Source organism: Pipistrellus kuhlii, unplaced genomic scaffold (genome assembly GCF_014108245.1).
Source record: "Pipistrellus kuhlii isolate mPipKuh1 unplaced genomic scaffold, mPipKuh1.p scaffold_m20_p_20, whole genome shotgun sequence".
Taxonomy (NCBI): Eukaryota; Metazoa; Chordata; class Mammalia; order Chiroptera; family Vespertilionidae; genus Pipistrellus; species Pipistrellus kuhlii.
In genome coordinates, this window is record NW_023425516.1 from 6,607,990 (window position 1) to 6,621,930 (window position 13,941).

Genomic DNA, 13,941 nt, shown 5'->3' on the forward strand with positions numbered 1-13,941 from the left:
TTCCACATAAGCCTTCCCTCTGTATTCCTTGACCACATCAGGTGCTCTGTCCTGAGCTGCCTTCCGCCTGGCCACCTCATGTGGGCAGTGAGGTGTGAGGAGTTGCTCTCTGGGTGCAGACAGGGCCCCCATTGTGTGTGGGGGGGGGGGCGAAAGCGCCCCCTTGCCTGCGGGAGACACAGCGTGCACTGTCCTGATGGACTCATACATCATCGGTCATGGCTGGAACCACCCTAGTTCATTGTCCATGGCCGATTTTCTGCTTCAGGTGACACGTTTTCAGGACAACCCGCACCTTTTTTTTTTTGGTTGTGTGTTGTGCTCTGTGTTTTTCCAGGGCCCTCATTCTACATGCACTTGATATGTTTCTCTGGAGAGAAAAGGAGCAAACCCTCTCCCTTCATACATCCTCATGAATACACACACACACACACACACACACACACACACACACACATTAGCACCAGTTTGATCAATGTTTCTCTCTCATCGATGTTTCTAACTCATTAGTATAAGATGTAAGGTAAATGAGTTTCTAACCGATCATTTCATAAGTAAATATATAAGTAAATACTAATGAAATTAGAAACATCTAGAGTGCCAAATAATGTTATATATACTTCTATATAAAACTTCCACTGATCATTTGCACCCTCTCTCTGTGTTAACATGACTCCCCCTGCTGGTAGTGGGGTGCCACCATCTAGTTGGATGGTGCAGATGCAGTGCATTGCCCCACTTAAATAGCTGACCTGTTTCTACCCTGGCCCCCCTCTAAGCAGCTCCAGTGCCCCCCCCCCCCCACTCTCCCACAGACGCCCTCAGATCTCTTCTCCACCAGCACCTTATCAGCAAACATTACCGCTAGCAGGTTATTACTCTTGCAGAGTTTTCTACCATCGGAATCATAAAGTTTTCTCTTCCATAATTTAAGGCCTCGGTAATGCTATGGAGTTGGCTGCATGTGTAATTCAGGGAATCACTGAGTAGTTAAAACTTCCCAGGAGAACAGCTTGGTGCAATTTAAAATACTTTGGGAATCGATCTAAAAATATTTCATTTTGGCCTGCCTCCCCTCCTTTCCTTTAAAAAAATCCATTTATTATTGGTCTTTGAATTCTCAAAAAGCGAGATCCTCCTCCCCACCCTGCCCCCTGATTTTCAAACTGGTGTTATTAATACAATTTGATACATGTAAGGTTCTGACCTGAAGTTTAATTGCCTTTCAATATGAAAGAAGGCAAATGACAAAATGAAAACACAAAACAACAACAACAACAACAAAAATACCACCACCTAATGTTGTGGGTACATTTAAAAGGAAGATTGATTTAAAAAAAAAAAAAAAAAAAAAAAAAGCATTTGGAGGTTTTCACATTCAACCTAATCACTTTTGTCAGCATTTCTTAAATTGAGGACTCTGGAAGGCCTTTTTAAAAATTTTTTTTATTAGCTTTTCAATTATAGTTTATATTCTATATATATATATATATATATTTTTTTTTTTATTTATTTTTTTTTTATTATTTTTTTTTTTTTTTACCAGTTGCAGGTGGTAGAAATCACACACTCTATGGTCATCTAATCTACAGATGTGTTGGTCTTTCTTTCTCTTTAATCTGCATGGGCTGACAGAGTGTCCACCACTGGACCCTGTGATTCTGAGGTAGATTGCATGGGCTCATTTAAGGCAGGACTAGACCATCCTTAGAGTGAGGCTGATCTCTATAATCTCATTCGATAAGTAGAGACTCATATAGACTCCTTTCTGCCTATTTTGTTGTTGTTGTTGTTGTTGTTTTAATCACTCAGTTTTCTGGGGAAAATAGAAGACTCCATAAAAGCTCTAAGAATGCTCAGAAAGTAGAAATAAGTGAGTGTTGGCTAGAGGATAAGATAATTGCAGGCAAGGGCATTTGTTATTCATCGTAAGGCCCCACTCCGAAGCTGTATGTTTCCTTGCACATACAGTGTGAATTATTTAGAAGTATACTGACTGGTAAGCCAAGGACAAAGATGTGCTCCCACACAGGCTGAATGGGGTAGCAAGGAGCACATCTTGAAATACACTTCATCCTGCTGACACCCCTTTATGCCTACCCCCTGGCTTCCTAAGGGACTTTAACTAGGATGTTGCTGCTGTTGTTATTGTTGTTGTTTGTGCGTATTTCTGTTTGTATGAATTCTCTCCAGTCTTTCATTTTCACTTTCTGCAGAAATTGTCATTCTTTGATTTACTATTTTTTTTATTGTATATTATTTTGGGCAGGCCATTTTAAAAGCCAAGGGCAGAAGTGGGCAGGGACAAGGGTATCTGGATTCTCTGTGGTAGCATTCTTTTTAAATTTCACATACAGAAAATCACATTAGGTATAAATGCCCTGACCCAGTGGTTGGCAAACTCATTAATTAACAGAGTCATATATCAACAGTACAACAATTGAAATTTCTTTTGAGAGCAAATTTTTTAAACGGAAGCTTCTTCTAATGCCACTTTTTCAAAATAGACTCCCCCAGACCGTGGTATTTTGTGGAAGAGCCACACTCAAGGGGCCAAAGAGCCGCATATGGCTCACGAGCTGCAGTTTTCTGACCACGACCCTAACTATATACCTATATAGACTTTAAAACCCAAAATTATAAATCATACACATATATAAGCACTCCAGCTAACAATCTATAACATTACTTTAATGGGACAGATAGTGTTTATTCAAATAAATGTCTATGACATTTGCATGCAGGCCACAGAGGGGCATTTTCTGACCATTCTGTCCCCAAGTGCTCCCAATCCCCATGGCACTCTTCATTCCTTACTCTGATATTTTTCACTACTTTTATTCTCTGAAACTAATATACATATTTTCTTAGGCACTTTCCTTGTCTCACAGGACATGGCTTCAGGAGCATGGGCCTGCCCCTTTCCCAGCATTTTTGACTCTCAAAATATTGTCTAGTACTTGTTAGACACTCATAAAATATTAGAGGCCCAGTGCATGAAATCCGTGCATGGGGGTGCAGGGTTGTGTCCCTCAGCCCAGCCTGCACCCTCTCCAATCTGGGACCCTTCAAGGGATGTCCGGTAGGATCAGGCCTAAACAGACAGTTGGACATCGCTCTCACAATCCAGGACTGCTGGCTCTCTCCTGCTCACCTGCCTGTTTTCATGATTGCCCCTAACCGCTTCTGCCTGCCAGCCTAATCACCCCCTAACCACTCTCCTGCCAAACTGATTGATGCCTAACTGCTCCCCTGCCAACCTGTTTGGCCCTAACTGCCCTCCCTTGTAGGCCTGGTCACCACTAACTTATTACTCTTTTATTAGATAGGATTTGTTGTGTGAATTGTGGTTCTTTTTAATTGTTTATTTTCAGAGGCAAAATGCAAAAATAAAAATAAAAGTAACAAACAAAAATGAAAGCTGGCTGATTTTCAGGAAGATTTTATTATTTGATTAAGTCCCAACCTGTCTCTTGTCCAGTTTCCTTATGGCAATGCTTCTCAGACATGAGGCTTCAGACCAGCAGTGCTGACCCCACCTGGGAATTTGTGAGAAATGCACATTCTAAGCCCGTTTCAACCCACTTGGCCAGAAGCTCTTAGAAGTCAGACTCTGGGATCTGCCTTGTGAAAAGCATTCCAGGTGGTTCTGGTGCACAGGAGAGTGAAAAATACTGCATCAAGGCAGGCATTTCCCCTAACCGCACCCCTCCTCTGGAACAAGACACTTCGACCCTGCACTCTAACCCCAACGTCTGTGTTCAGTGACCTTGGAAATGATACTTTGACTGCAAGGGCCTTTACCTCTGATGTCTCTCTGATATTTCCTTGCACGTTCTGATTCTTATTCCCGTCTCCTCTCCTCACACATAGCTAGCAGTGCTTTAGGGATGTTCAAAATCACTTTCAAATATCTATTTTGTTCTCCTAGCTATTTTATCTCTTATGAGAAAATTAAATTAGTGCCATAAATGTGAGGGAAACTGATTGGATAAGGCTAACTAACTCTTGTTGGCCTTGTTCCATGAATTCTCAAGGCATAAGCACTTTCTCTCTTTTAAAATTTTCAATTACAGTTGACATTCAGTATTATCTTATTTGCAGGTGCATAGCATAGTGGTTAGACCTTTATATAACTGGTGAAGTGATTCGCTCCCAATAAGTCTAGTACCTCCCTTACACCATACATAGTTATGCCAATATTACTGATTACAATCTCTATACTGTACTTTACATCCCCATGACTATTTTGTAAGTATCAATTTGTACTTCTTAATAGATTCACCTTTTTACCCCCACCTCTTCCAATTTAGCACCCATCAGTTTGTTCTCTTTATCTGTGAATTTGTTTTATTTGTTCGTTTTATTTTTTAGATTCTACATATAAGTAAAATCTTAAAATGTTTGTCTTTCTCTGTCTAACTTATTTAACTTATCATGATGCCCTCTAAGTCCATCCATGTTGTCACAAATGGCAAGATTTTGTTATTTTTAATGGCAGAGTAATATAATTTTAGACATTTCTTGTGATAGAGTAATAATGAGTTGTCTTATCAAGGACCAGTAGGAAGGCTTAGCTTGGAATGTAAACATTTTAAATACTTGAAAGGGTTTTCAAGAAAACTGAAAGTAGATATTAATGTTCTTAACTTTCCTCCTGGACCTCCTAATTTAACAAAAAAAATTCTCCATGTGCTTGTTGCTAATGAGGGTCCAGGACATCCCCATAAACAGCACGGAAGGAGCCCGTATTTATTAAACATGCATTTTGATCAGAGTGCAGTAAAAGAGCCTTGTTCTGAGGAAAGAAAGCAAGATGCACGGACAGTCCTCCTCCTTCTGAAACACAGAAACACTGAGGAAAATAACTGTCCTCAACCAACACCCTCATTGTGCCAAGTCTCCATCATTCCTCAGGCGCTAGGGCTGTGTGTGTGGACTTGGTGATTCAGCTCTGTTCCATTTGAGAGATAGCTTTTATCCAGTTTTTCCCTTTTATTTGCCTTCCAGGCTTGCTGATGAGGCCCAGGTTTGAGAGCAGCTAAGTTGATCCCTGGTCATTTGTTCGAGGCATGTCTGGCCCTAACCTATGGGTACATGAGGCTTTCCACAGGCTGTGTGGCCAGCATGAGACTCTGTGCTGGTCCAGGAAAGTAGATTTGGATTGACTATTTCAAAGTCAGCTCCTACTAGCATCTTTGAAATGGTTGCATACACCTCAACCTGCAGTTGTAGGTTGTACAAGGGCATGGTAGATTTGAAATGACACATTTTAATATCTCAAATTTCTCCAAATCAGCCTGAGAAAGTGCCCGAGATTGCATTGTAATTCTAATTCTCCTTTCTGACTGCTTCCACTTTAGTAATTGTCCAGGGGAGAATTTTTCTTTACTTTCTTCCTTTAATAGTCATTTGATAAAGCCTGGTAAAATATTAGCAGTATACTGTCTAGATATTGAGAAATTGAATGAATTTAATACCAAGTTACAAAGCCCTTTGCAAGTCAGGTATTTTCCAATTCATTGCTTTAAAAGAAATTGAAAGAGGAACTAATTGAATTGTCAGCTGTGCGATCATTAAAATAATTTCTGAAGCTATATTACTCTGTGATTTTTGGCGTATGTTTTGGAAAAGATTCAAAGAATTGAGTGACATTTCTCTACAAGTTTTTCATTTCCATATCCTTGCTGATGTGAAGTAGGTTCCTTTTAAAGGAGGGGAAAAAGGAATAGGAATAAAATTGATCCTTAGCTCTATCTCATTCTAGCAGTGATGGTAGTTATCCAGGGTATAATTTTAAAAAGCCTCATCAATCCTACTAAGAGCTATATTTCCAGTTAAAGCTTACTCATTAGCTTTAATTATTACTTAACAGCATGTACAATATATTTATGTTGTGTTATCAATATTATCCTGTATTGATAACTCATTCTAAAAGAAAATATTATTATTCAGAACTTTATGGTCACAGAACATAAAGAGAATTTAAATTGATATGTAAATATGATAGCTGATCAATAACAGATTTTCAAGCATACAATATATCAGGATAGAGTCTTACAGAGGACACATAATGGAAACATAAGTTCACATTTTAAAAAGGAATGGTGCATATTTTATGATTGCTAAGGAAGAGCTCATTTACGAATGTTGAAATAGATAATGATGAGTATCAAATTACTATGGTATTTAAATGCCATTAAACATATGTACCTATATGCACATATATATTGTTATGTTTTGATTTTAAGTATGAATATTTTCCACAGACCAAAAGTGCATTCTTTCCCACTCTAACTTAAATTTTACAGTAAATGTGTAAGGGGTTACATAATTGGCCCAAATAAAAGCAAGAATATTTGTTCCCACACAGTCATCTGAATTTGTGTGGTCTCAGCTCACTATTCACTCCCGGCTAGCTGAGTCCTGAAGCTGCACAACTGGGACTTCATTGTTGGGAGTTACTCAAATGCAACAGTCCTTAGACTAGGATTGCTTTATCCATCATTTACAACTGAGAGGGAATGGGTCAGTGTGTGTGTGTGTGTGTGTGTGTGTGTGTGTGTGTGTGTTTTAATGCTTTGAAAGTTCAGGCAAAAACAGATCAACACAAGCATCTATAAGTGCATGTATGTTTGTGAGGAGTAAGATGTGGAAGACATAGTGTTAGGCTGTTTTGGAAGTAATGATCTCTGGGAACCAGGAGTTGGGCAGGAATGGGATCATTAGCTTGGCCTTTTTGCATCTTTGCATTACATTTGTTCACATGTACAACACAATTATTTTATATTTTTAGTTTTTAAAAATAGCAAATAAAGACCATTTAAAAGAGAAGAATCTCCTCCTATTTTAATTTGAAAGCGCTTGATTATCACACCACCCTACCTCATGGCCCCGGCACTTGCTGAACGCTAGGTGGACCTGAAGGTAAAAGGCCTCAGTAATTGGGAGCTTGTATTATATTTCTACTCTCCCAACCAACCAGGGAGAGCGCTTCTCTAGACCTGGTACTTTCCCTTTCCATGAGAGCTATCTTCTGGTGCTCCAGTGCCATTCTGTTCTCCTGACCCTGTCAGGCTGGTCACTTTACCAGGGGAAGCAGCTTGTCCAAATGTGTGTGCCCTTTCTTCCACGCCCAGTGTCTCGGGTGTGCTGCCCATCTCCTGAGCCAGTCAGAGGATCTCTTGTTGCTCAAATGGGTTCGGACATGGTAAGGAGTGTCAGTGTCTTCTCCCTGTCTCCTCACCTGGAGGCACTGGATTCACACTCCTTGTCCCCAGGAGGTACATCTCCTACCTTCTGCTATGACATCTGGGGGGCACCCCTTGCCCTGTGCTCAGATACCCCAACTCGGGTTCTCGGTGAGCACAATTCTAACCCTTTAGTCATAGTTATAAAGGGTTTCTTTTTCTGCATTTTCCCTTGACAAGTTCTAAGTTCCCGGGGCACATATGCAAGTTTTCTTCCTGACCAAACAGGCATGTTTATCTCTACATTGAACCTGATAGCTGGCAGGTCATACACAGCAATAAACAAAATTCATTAGCCTCCCAGGATTGGGGAAGTAGGTGAGAGGGGTGAAGGTCAAAGAGGTGACATCAGCCACACCATTTTCTCTCGGGGCACGGAGAGAGGAGTGTGAGAAGGAAGAGAAACTGCCTGACCATAAATTTCTCTCCAGAAATCTTAGGGAGTAGTCAGGGTTTCCTCCAACACTGCAGGCTTTCTCAGGTGAATGTTCCAGTCCATGTTATAAGTGGTAGGTTGCAGGAGGCACTGGGCAGCTTAGGCGAACAGGGGATTTATCAGCACCAAGGAGGTAAACAAGTTCCATTTGGGGCTCACCACAGGTGCTGGATTTGCTTTGTGGATTACCTGTGACCTATTTGAAATGCTGATCTACTTTCTCGCCCTTGGGCCCCTGGGCCCCTTCTCCCAGGAGGTGCTCAATGTGCTGGAGAAGTATAAACTAATTTCCATATCCGCCTGGGGGAGAGCTAAAATGGAAAACAAACATACAGCAGAGATATTCACAGAATAGGCTCCCCAATCGAATACAAATGATGTTGCATCATCGCTTCTTCAGGGTGATTCAGGCCACTGTTAACCTATATATAAAAAGTCTCATCAATAATTAATTGCTTTTCTGTTAGCACTAGGTGAGGTTATTTTATTTATTCCTTGAAGCACAAGCAGTATATTTATTATGTCAATGCTCAACACGCTCTTACTCCCATTCTCTCCTTTTCTCTCTTCCTTTCTCCCTTCCTCCATATTCCCCTGTCATCTTCCCCTCTTCCTTTATCCTCCTTCCCACCCCACCCCACAGGTGTACCATAGACGACCGAGTCACCCGGGTCGCCTGGCTGAACCGCAGCACCATCCTCTACGCCGGGAATGACAAGTGGTCCATAGACCCTCGTGTGGTCATCCTGGTCAACACGCCAACCCAGTACAGCATCATGATCCAGAACGTGGATGTGTATGATGAGGGCCCGTACACCTGCTCTGTGCAGACAGACAACCACCCCAAGACCTCCCGGGTCCACCTCATCGTGCAAGGTGAGTTACAGCTAGATTTGTGCATTGGGGCCGCTGCCAGAGATGGAGTGGAAGGGCCATCTCAGCTTTCGCTTCTGCTCATGTATGAAGACAGAAAAAGTCATTTTCCTCTACAGAATTCAGAGGTTGTGTATGAGCCCGGGTTTCCTTCTCACCTGCTAGGTTCTTTGCTGAGCACTGAGTTTGTTCACCGTTTCTCAGTATTATCTCTGATCCTTCACTTCGTTTCAATAAGTTGTGTGGCACGTGCTGGTTGAGCTCTCTTAAGTCACTTAGTGCTCTGGAGTTGGGGCCTGATAGACTTAAAACATGGATACTATATCCACTTCCTGTGCTTATAGACATAACTATAAATAATGATGGTGATTGTGTAGAGATCTGTCTTTAAATAGCTTTGATACGCTTCTTTTGTTATAAAAGGTTAATGCTAGAGAAGTGAAATCATGTGACTTGGGACTGCACATTCCAGGAGGGGTTCTGAGTGCTGTTTCGTCAGGTTCTCCCTGCATCCTTGCTGAGCCGACTCCTCTCTCATAGCTCCACAGTGCAGCCGAGGTCAAGAGAGAGATTAGGCAAAATTATATTTCTAGGTCTGTGTTGGAAAGAAATCTATGTAATTAAAAAGGGGGATTGTATCTCTAAATTTCTCTCTTATTTGCCCTTAAAAAAATCAGGCACAGTATTTCACAAATTTTTATTCAAATTTCACTTTGCAGGGGAAACAACAGGGCTGTAGGAATGTCAGAATCTTAGATAGCAATTATTAAATATTAAAAATTAAAAATACATCTGGATAGCAGTTAGGAGAATGTGAGAGCCATTTAAAACAAGACAGCAGTACTTGTTTTAAACTGCTCTGGACTGACTGCACTCCCCGCCTCATTACTATGTAAGCAGTTCCTGTCAGGTATTGGCTCAGGCACCCAGAATTGCTCACCTTGCTTTATCCTCCAATGGCACATCCTCCTTACCTTCCTCCATACAGTGAGGGGTTGGGACCATGTACTGAGCTCTCAGAAGAGGACTTGGGATCATAAACTGAGCTCTCAGAAGGAGTCCCTGTGTCGCTAACTGTTGTGGCTCAGTGGTTTCGCATTGACCTATGAACCAGTAGGTCATGGTTTGATTCCCAGTTAGGGTACATGCCCATGTTGCTGCCTCAATCTTCAGTAGAGGTGTGCAAGAGGCAGCTGATCAATGATTCTCTCGCATCATTGATCTCTCCCTCTTCCTCTCCTTTCCTTTCTGAAATCAATAAAATTATATTTTTTAAAAGAAGAAGTAGGATTCCTGTGTAGGATCTAATTCTTAGTAGCTGCCCTTTACCAGATCCCATCTGCAGTAGATTCAAAAGATGTGTTAGTGTATGAAATGTGAACAGCATCCTCGCTTAGCTAACATGGAGTCTCTCGCTCCTTTCTTTCCAAAATATATAATTTTGCTCATATCATGTGGTTTCCTGGGAAGCTCGAGTAGGAGTTAGTGTGTCTTCCTGCATCGGCCACTCGTGCCATTCAGATGGCCATCCTTTACGCCAGAGCGGCTCTCTGCTGGCCCAGCCTCCAGGCCTCTGACTGGGCCATTTCTAAGGGCCTGTGCTGGGCCGGCCATCTGCCCCTGCAGTGTCTGCCCCAGCAGCCCTGGGGCTGCCCTGTTGCGTGAAGCCTTGTCTCAGCTCAGCCTCCATGGCCTTCTCTCCGAGGCTTGCAGATGTCCACTCCAGCCTGCCATGGGACAGATGACTGTCCATGCTTTCCCTTACCCAACATGCCCCGCCCCGGAGCATGGCTTGGGATGATCATTGCTTGGGAGTTACATGGTGGCTACTATCTGGAAATCGAGCCAATTGTCACACCCTCTGCTTCTCCTCAGAGGACAGTGAGGCACTGGGATGAGCTGGGGTGCCTGTCAAACATTTCAGGGGAGAGTGTGTTTTCCCTCTGCACCCAGCACCTGGCCTTGGTTCCAGAGGAGCTGGAATTCTGGGCATGGAAGTCCACACCTCCATGGAGCTCTCCTGACCATGACAGCAAATCTATCTTAAAATCCAGAAAATGAGGCACTGGAGTTTAAAAGGAACTGTCAGGCAGTACACAGAGATAGACTCAAAGGAACACGGCTCTCACTTTTCAGGAAATAGGACAGATTGTGTAACATGCCAAAGTCAACACAGGCCTCAAAGGGCTAGCAGTGCAGAACTGGGGCTTGATGTTCTTCCTGAAGCCCTGGGAGCTACATCTTGGGCTGGACAGGGAAGCCAGTGGTGCTTCCCTTGGGCCTCTGAGCACTGGGTATGAGAGGGTCTGAGAATAGGCGTGATGCAGGCAGCAGAGTTTCAGTTCTGGGGTTCAGTTCCTGCAGTCTCCACATTCAGGCCAGGCACCTCTAATAGCTCTGATAGTCTTGGGGGTCTGCGCACTTCAATTCAGAAGACCAGGAGAGCCGGGTGGGGAGTGGGGGGAGGGATGGGGAGGAGGGGGCAGGCAAGGCAATGGAGAGAAGCTTCTGGAACACTTAGCAAATGGTCTAATGGTCTTTACACTTTCTAAGAGGGTTAAAGGAGGAGCTCTGAGCTCTGTTCCCTCCCATCTTGGTGAGCAATGGATGCCTCGTTCCTCTTTGGGAGACCAGGTGACTTTCTAGCAGGTGGAAGCCGTGACCCTGCGGCTCAATTAGAAAGGCATCCAGGAGTCCCCCTCCTTCCCAGCAGCATTCAGCTCGCGCCCAGTCCATAGATTAATTTTTCAGACTTGGTGTTAGTTCAGGTGAGATAAAGATAATGAAAGTTTCCTAATCCTCTTAAAGAAGATTTATCTGGCTGCGTAGAAAGCTTTTGGAATACAATAAGGCATGTATAAAACTGAGGCCTAATCTGGCCTTTAATTTCAAACTGCTGATGGGTATTGATTTTGCAGTGAGGAAAACGGAAAACTTTCCGAGCTGCAACTTGTCTGTTTGGGGGAACGGGGGAAGGTGTTTATTTGTCATCTGTCCATTAGAGGATGTTAGACTCTCATCACTTCTGCCAACCAAGGGCCAGCATAAAAGGGGGAATAGCCCCTTAACGCCCTGGCTTTGTCGCTCTTGCTGCTGCGACAAGGTAGATAGACTAAGAGGTTCTCTGTCACTAACCTCACAGCCTGTCCTTGCTGCTTTTGTAAGGTGGCCTTTGCCACGTATCTGATAGAATTATCAGATATATAATAATAATTCCCAAGTCCTTCCCTTGGAGAGGAGCTGCATTCATTAAAATATCATCCCTGGTACCCAAGGCACATCTTGGCCACTGAAGGATCATCTCAAGGCAGCATGTGGAGGGTGGTATGTTCATGAGAGCTGGAATGTACACTCAGGTGCTGAGGAAAGCCCAGCCAGATGGGTAGGGGGAGGAGAATTGGGCTGCCATTCTGGTATGGGGTGCCATAAAGCAGAGAAAAGCTGGAGGCCCTAGGTCAGGCAATGAGCTACTCCCATCACCAAAAAGGTGTGCCGAGTATGGGCTGTGGATCAACCTGTAAAAAGGAATACAGTGCCTCCAAGAAAGACTGAGAGAATTAATGTTAATGCTTTGAATGAAGAAAAGTGAAGAGAGGGTCACTTACATTTTGGATGGGGAATGATGCTGGCCTCACTCATAACGGTGGAGCTAGGATCCTGTGATTCTAGGAAAGGAAAGCATGAGGCTTGCTAAGTTTAGGGGCAAGGAAACACAAACACCATGCAGCTATTACAGAACTAAGGACCAGGTGCAGCTCAAGACCAACTGTGGTGTATTTGAGACCCATTGTGAATCTACTAGCATGAGAGTGAGTGAGCTTTCTGAGATTATTCCTATAGAACAGCAGGAACCATGGGTTTATGTCTGTCCCCAGCACACAGCACTGTGTGAGGCTTTCTAGACATGCAGTCAATGTTTGTAAAGGGAACCGAAGAACCGGTGACTATAGCAAGTGAAATGGCACGTGAAGGCCGTGATCAGACAGCCCCTAAAGCAGACGTAGGTGAGGATTGTGGCTGAGATTGTCCAGGTGACCTGAAGTGGACAGTGATGGGGAAGATTCCTGGGAGGGATGGTGGTCTTCCATGTTACAAGCGAAGACATATGTTAGAACAGGGATAACATGAATCCCAGGCATTTATTTAGTACCTTACAACACTGGTCACAGTATTGTCTCTTGATCTTCATAACAAGCCCGGGAGGCCATGGGACAATGACTCAATTTTTAAAAATTAGAAACCGCAGCTCCTGGAGAGCAAGAGACCTGTCAGGGCCTCCTGTGAGTAACTAGCAGAAGGGGGCCTCAAACCCTGGCCATGGGACTCCAAGATCAGTGTCCCTCCAGCACACTCACCACCTCCTGCTAAGCTCTTCTGAAGTTCTTTCTCTAACCTAGATCGTGGGAACTGTCCAGTTATTCTTTCTTTTTTTCCTCCTCTTTTTCTACTATGGAGATTACATTGTACCAGAAGGAATTGAAGACAAAGCTCAAGGTAGAAAATTAGCATTGGGGGTGGGATGCCAAAACTACAATGAATAGTGTAGAGAGGCAAAGAGAGGGAAAGAGAGAAGCAAAGAAGAGAATCAAATTATAGTAGCTCATTCATACATGTTAAACATTATCTCTTTTATACACATATATATATGATATTATATATATATATATATATTTCAGAGAGGAAAGGAGAGAGAGAGAGATAGAAACATCAATGATGAGAAAGGATCATTGAGCAGCTGTCTCCTGCATTCTGGGGATCAAGCCCACAACCTAGGCATATGCCCTAACCAGGAATTATACTGTGACTTCCTGGTTCAGAGGTCATTGCTCAACCACTGAGTCATGCCGGCAGGGCCACATTACCTCTTTATTCTATGTCTGTACCAAAAACTTAAGTCCTTTGAGAATCTAGTAAATAATTGTTATCCTAAGTGTGAGGATGCTCCAGCATTCTGAAACCATGTAGTTATCCTTGCATTGCCTTGATTGCTGTCATGGTCAGTGGGCAGGAAGGAAGAGTCGGTGGCCTTTTGCTCCTTGGATGCTGATATTCTTTATCTACTCTCTTGGCTTACTTCAGAACTCTGTTACTACCCAATTTATTCTTTCATGGAATGAACTCCTCTTGCTAAACTCGAGTCTATGTAAAGAGCGGGAAATGACGAATGATGTTCATTTCTCACATCTGAGACTCCACAGCAAGCTTATAGAATTTCTATGTCTGCAAAACACAGTGGGTCTTTGGGCCTAGAGTCACTTCAGGTGGCATTGGTCGGGACCCAACATTTCGTTCAGCAGGTAGAGGAGTTAGGTTTGCCAAGGAGCCCATACTGAGATTTTGCTGAGTGCCAGCCAACCAATGCCTTGGGCACAGTAAGCGTGA

The 13,941-nt window shown here is 43.1% G+C and overlaps 1 protein-coding gene across 5 annotated transcripts in view; it reads left to right on the top strand.

The window, feature by feature from the left end:
* OPCML (opioid binding protein/cell adhesion molecule like) overlaps positions 1-13,941 on the top strand; it is a 764,421-nt gene that overhangs the window by 584,385 nt on the left and 166,095 nt on the right. For all 5 annotated transcript variants that reach the window (XM_045585434.1, XM_045585433.1, XM_045585432.1 and 2 more), the window contains one exon: positions 8,330-8,562. In XM_045585434.1, the coding sequence (XP_045441390.1) occupies positions 8,330-8,562 (233 nt within the window). The remainder of the gene's footprint in view (positions 1-8,329; positions 8,563-13,941) is intronic.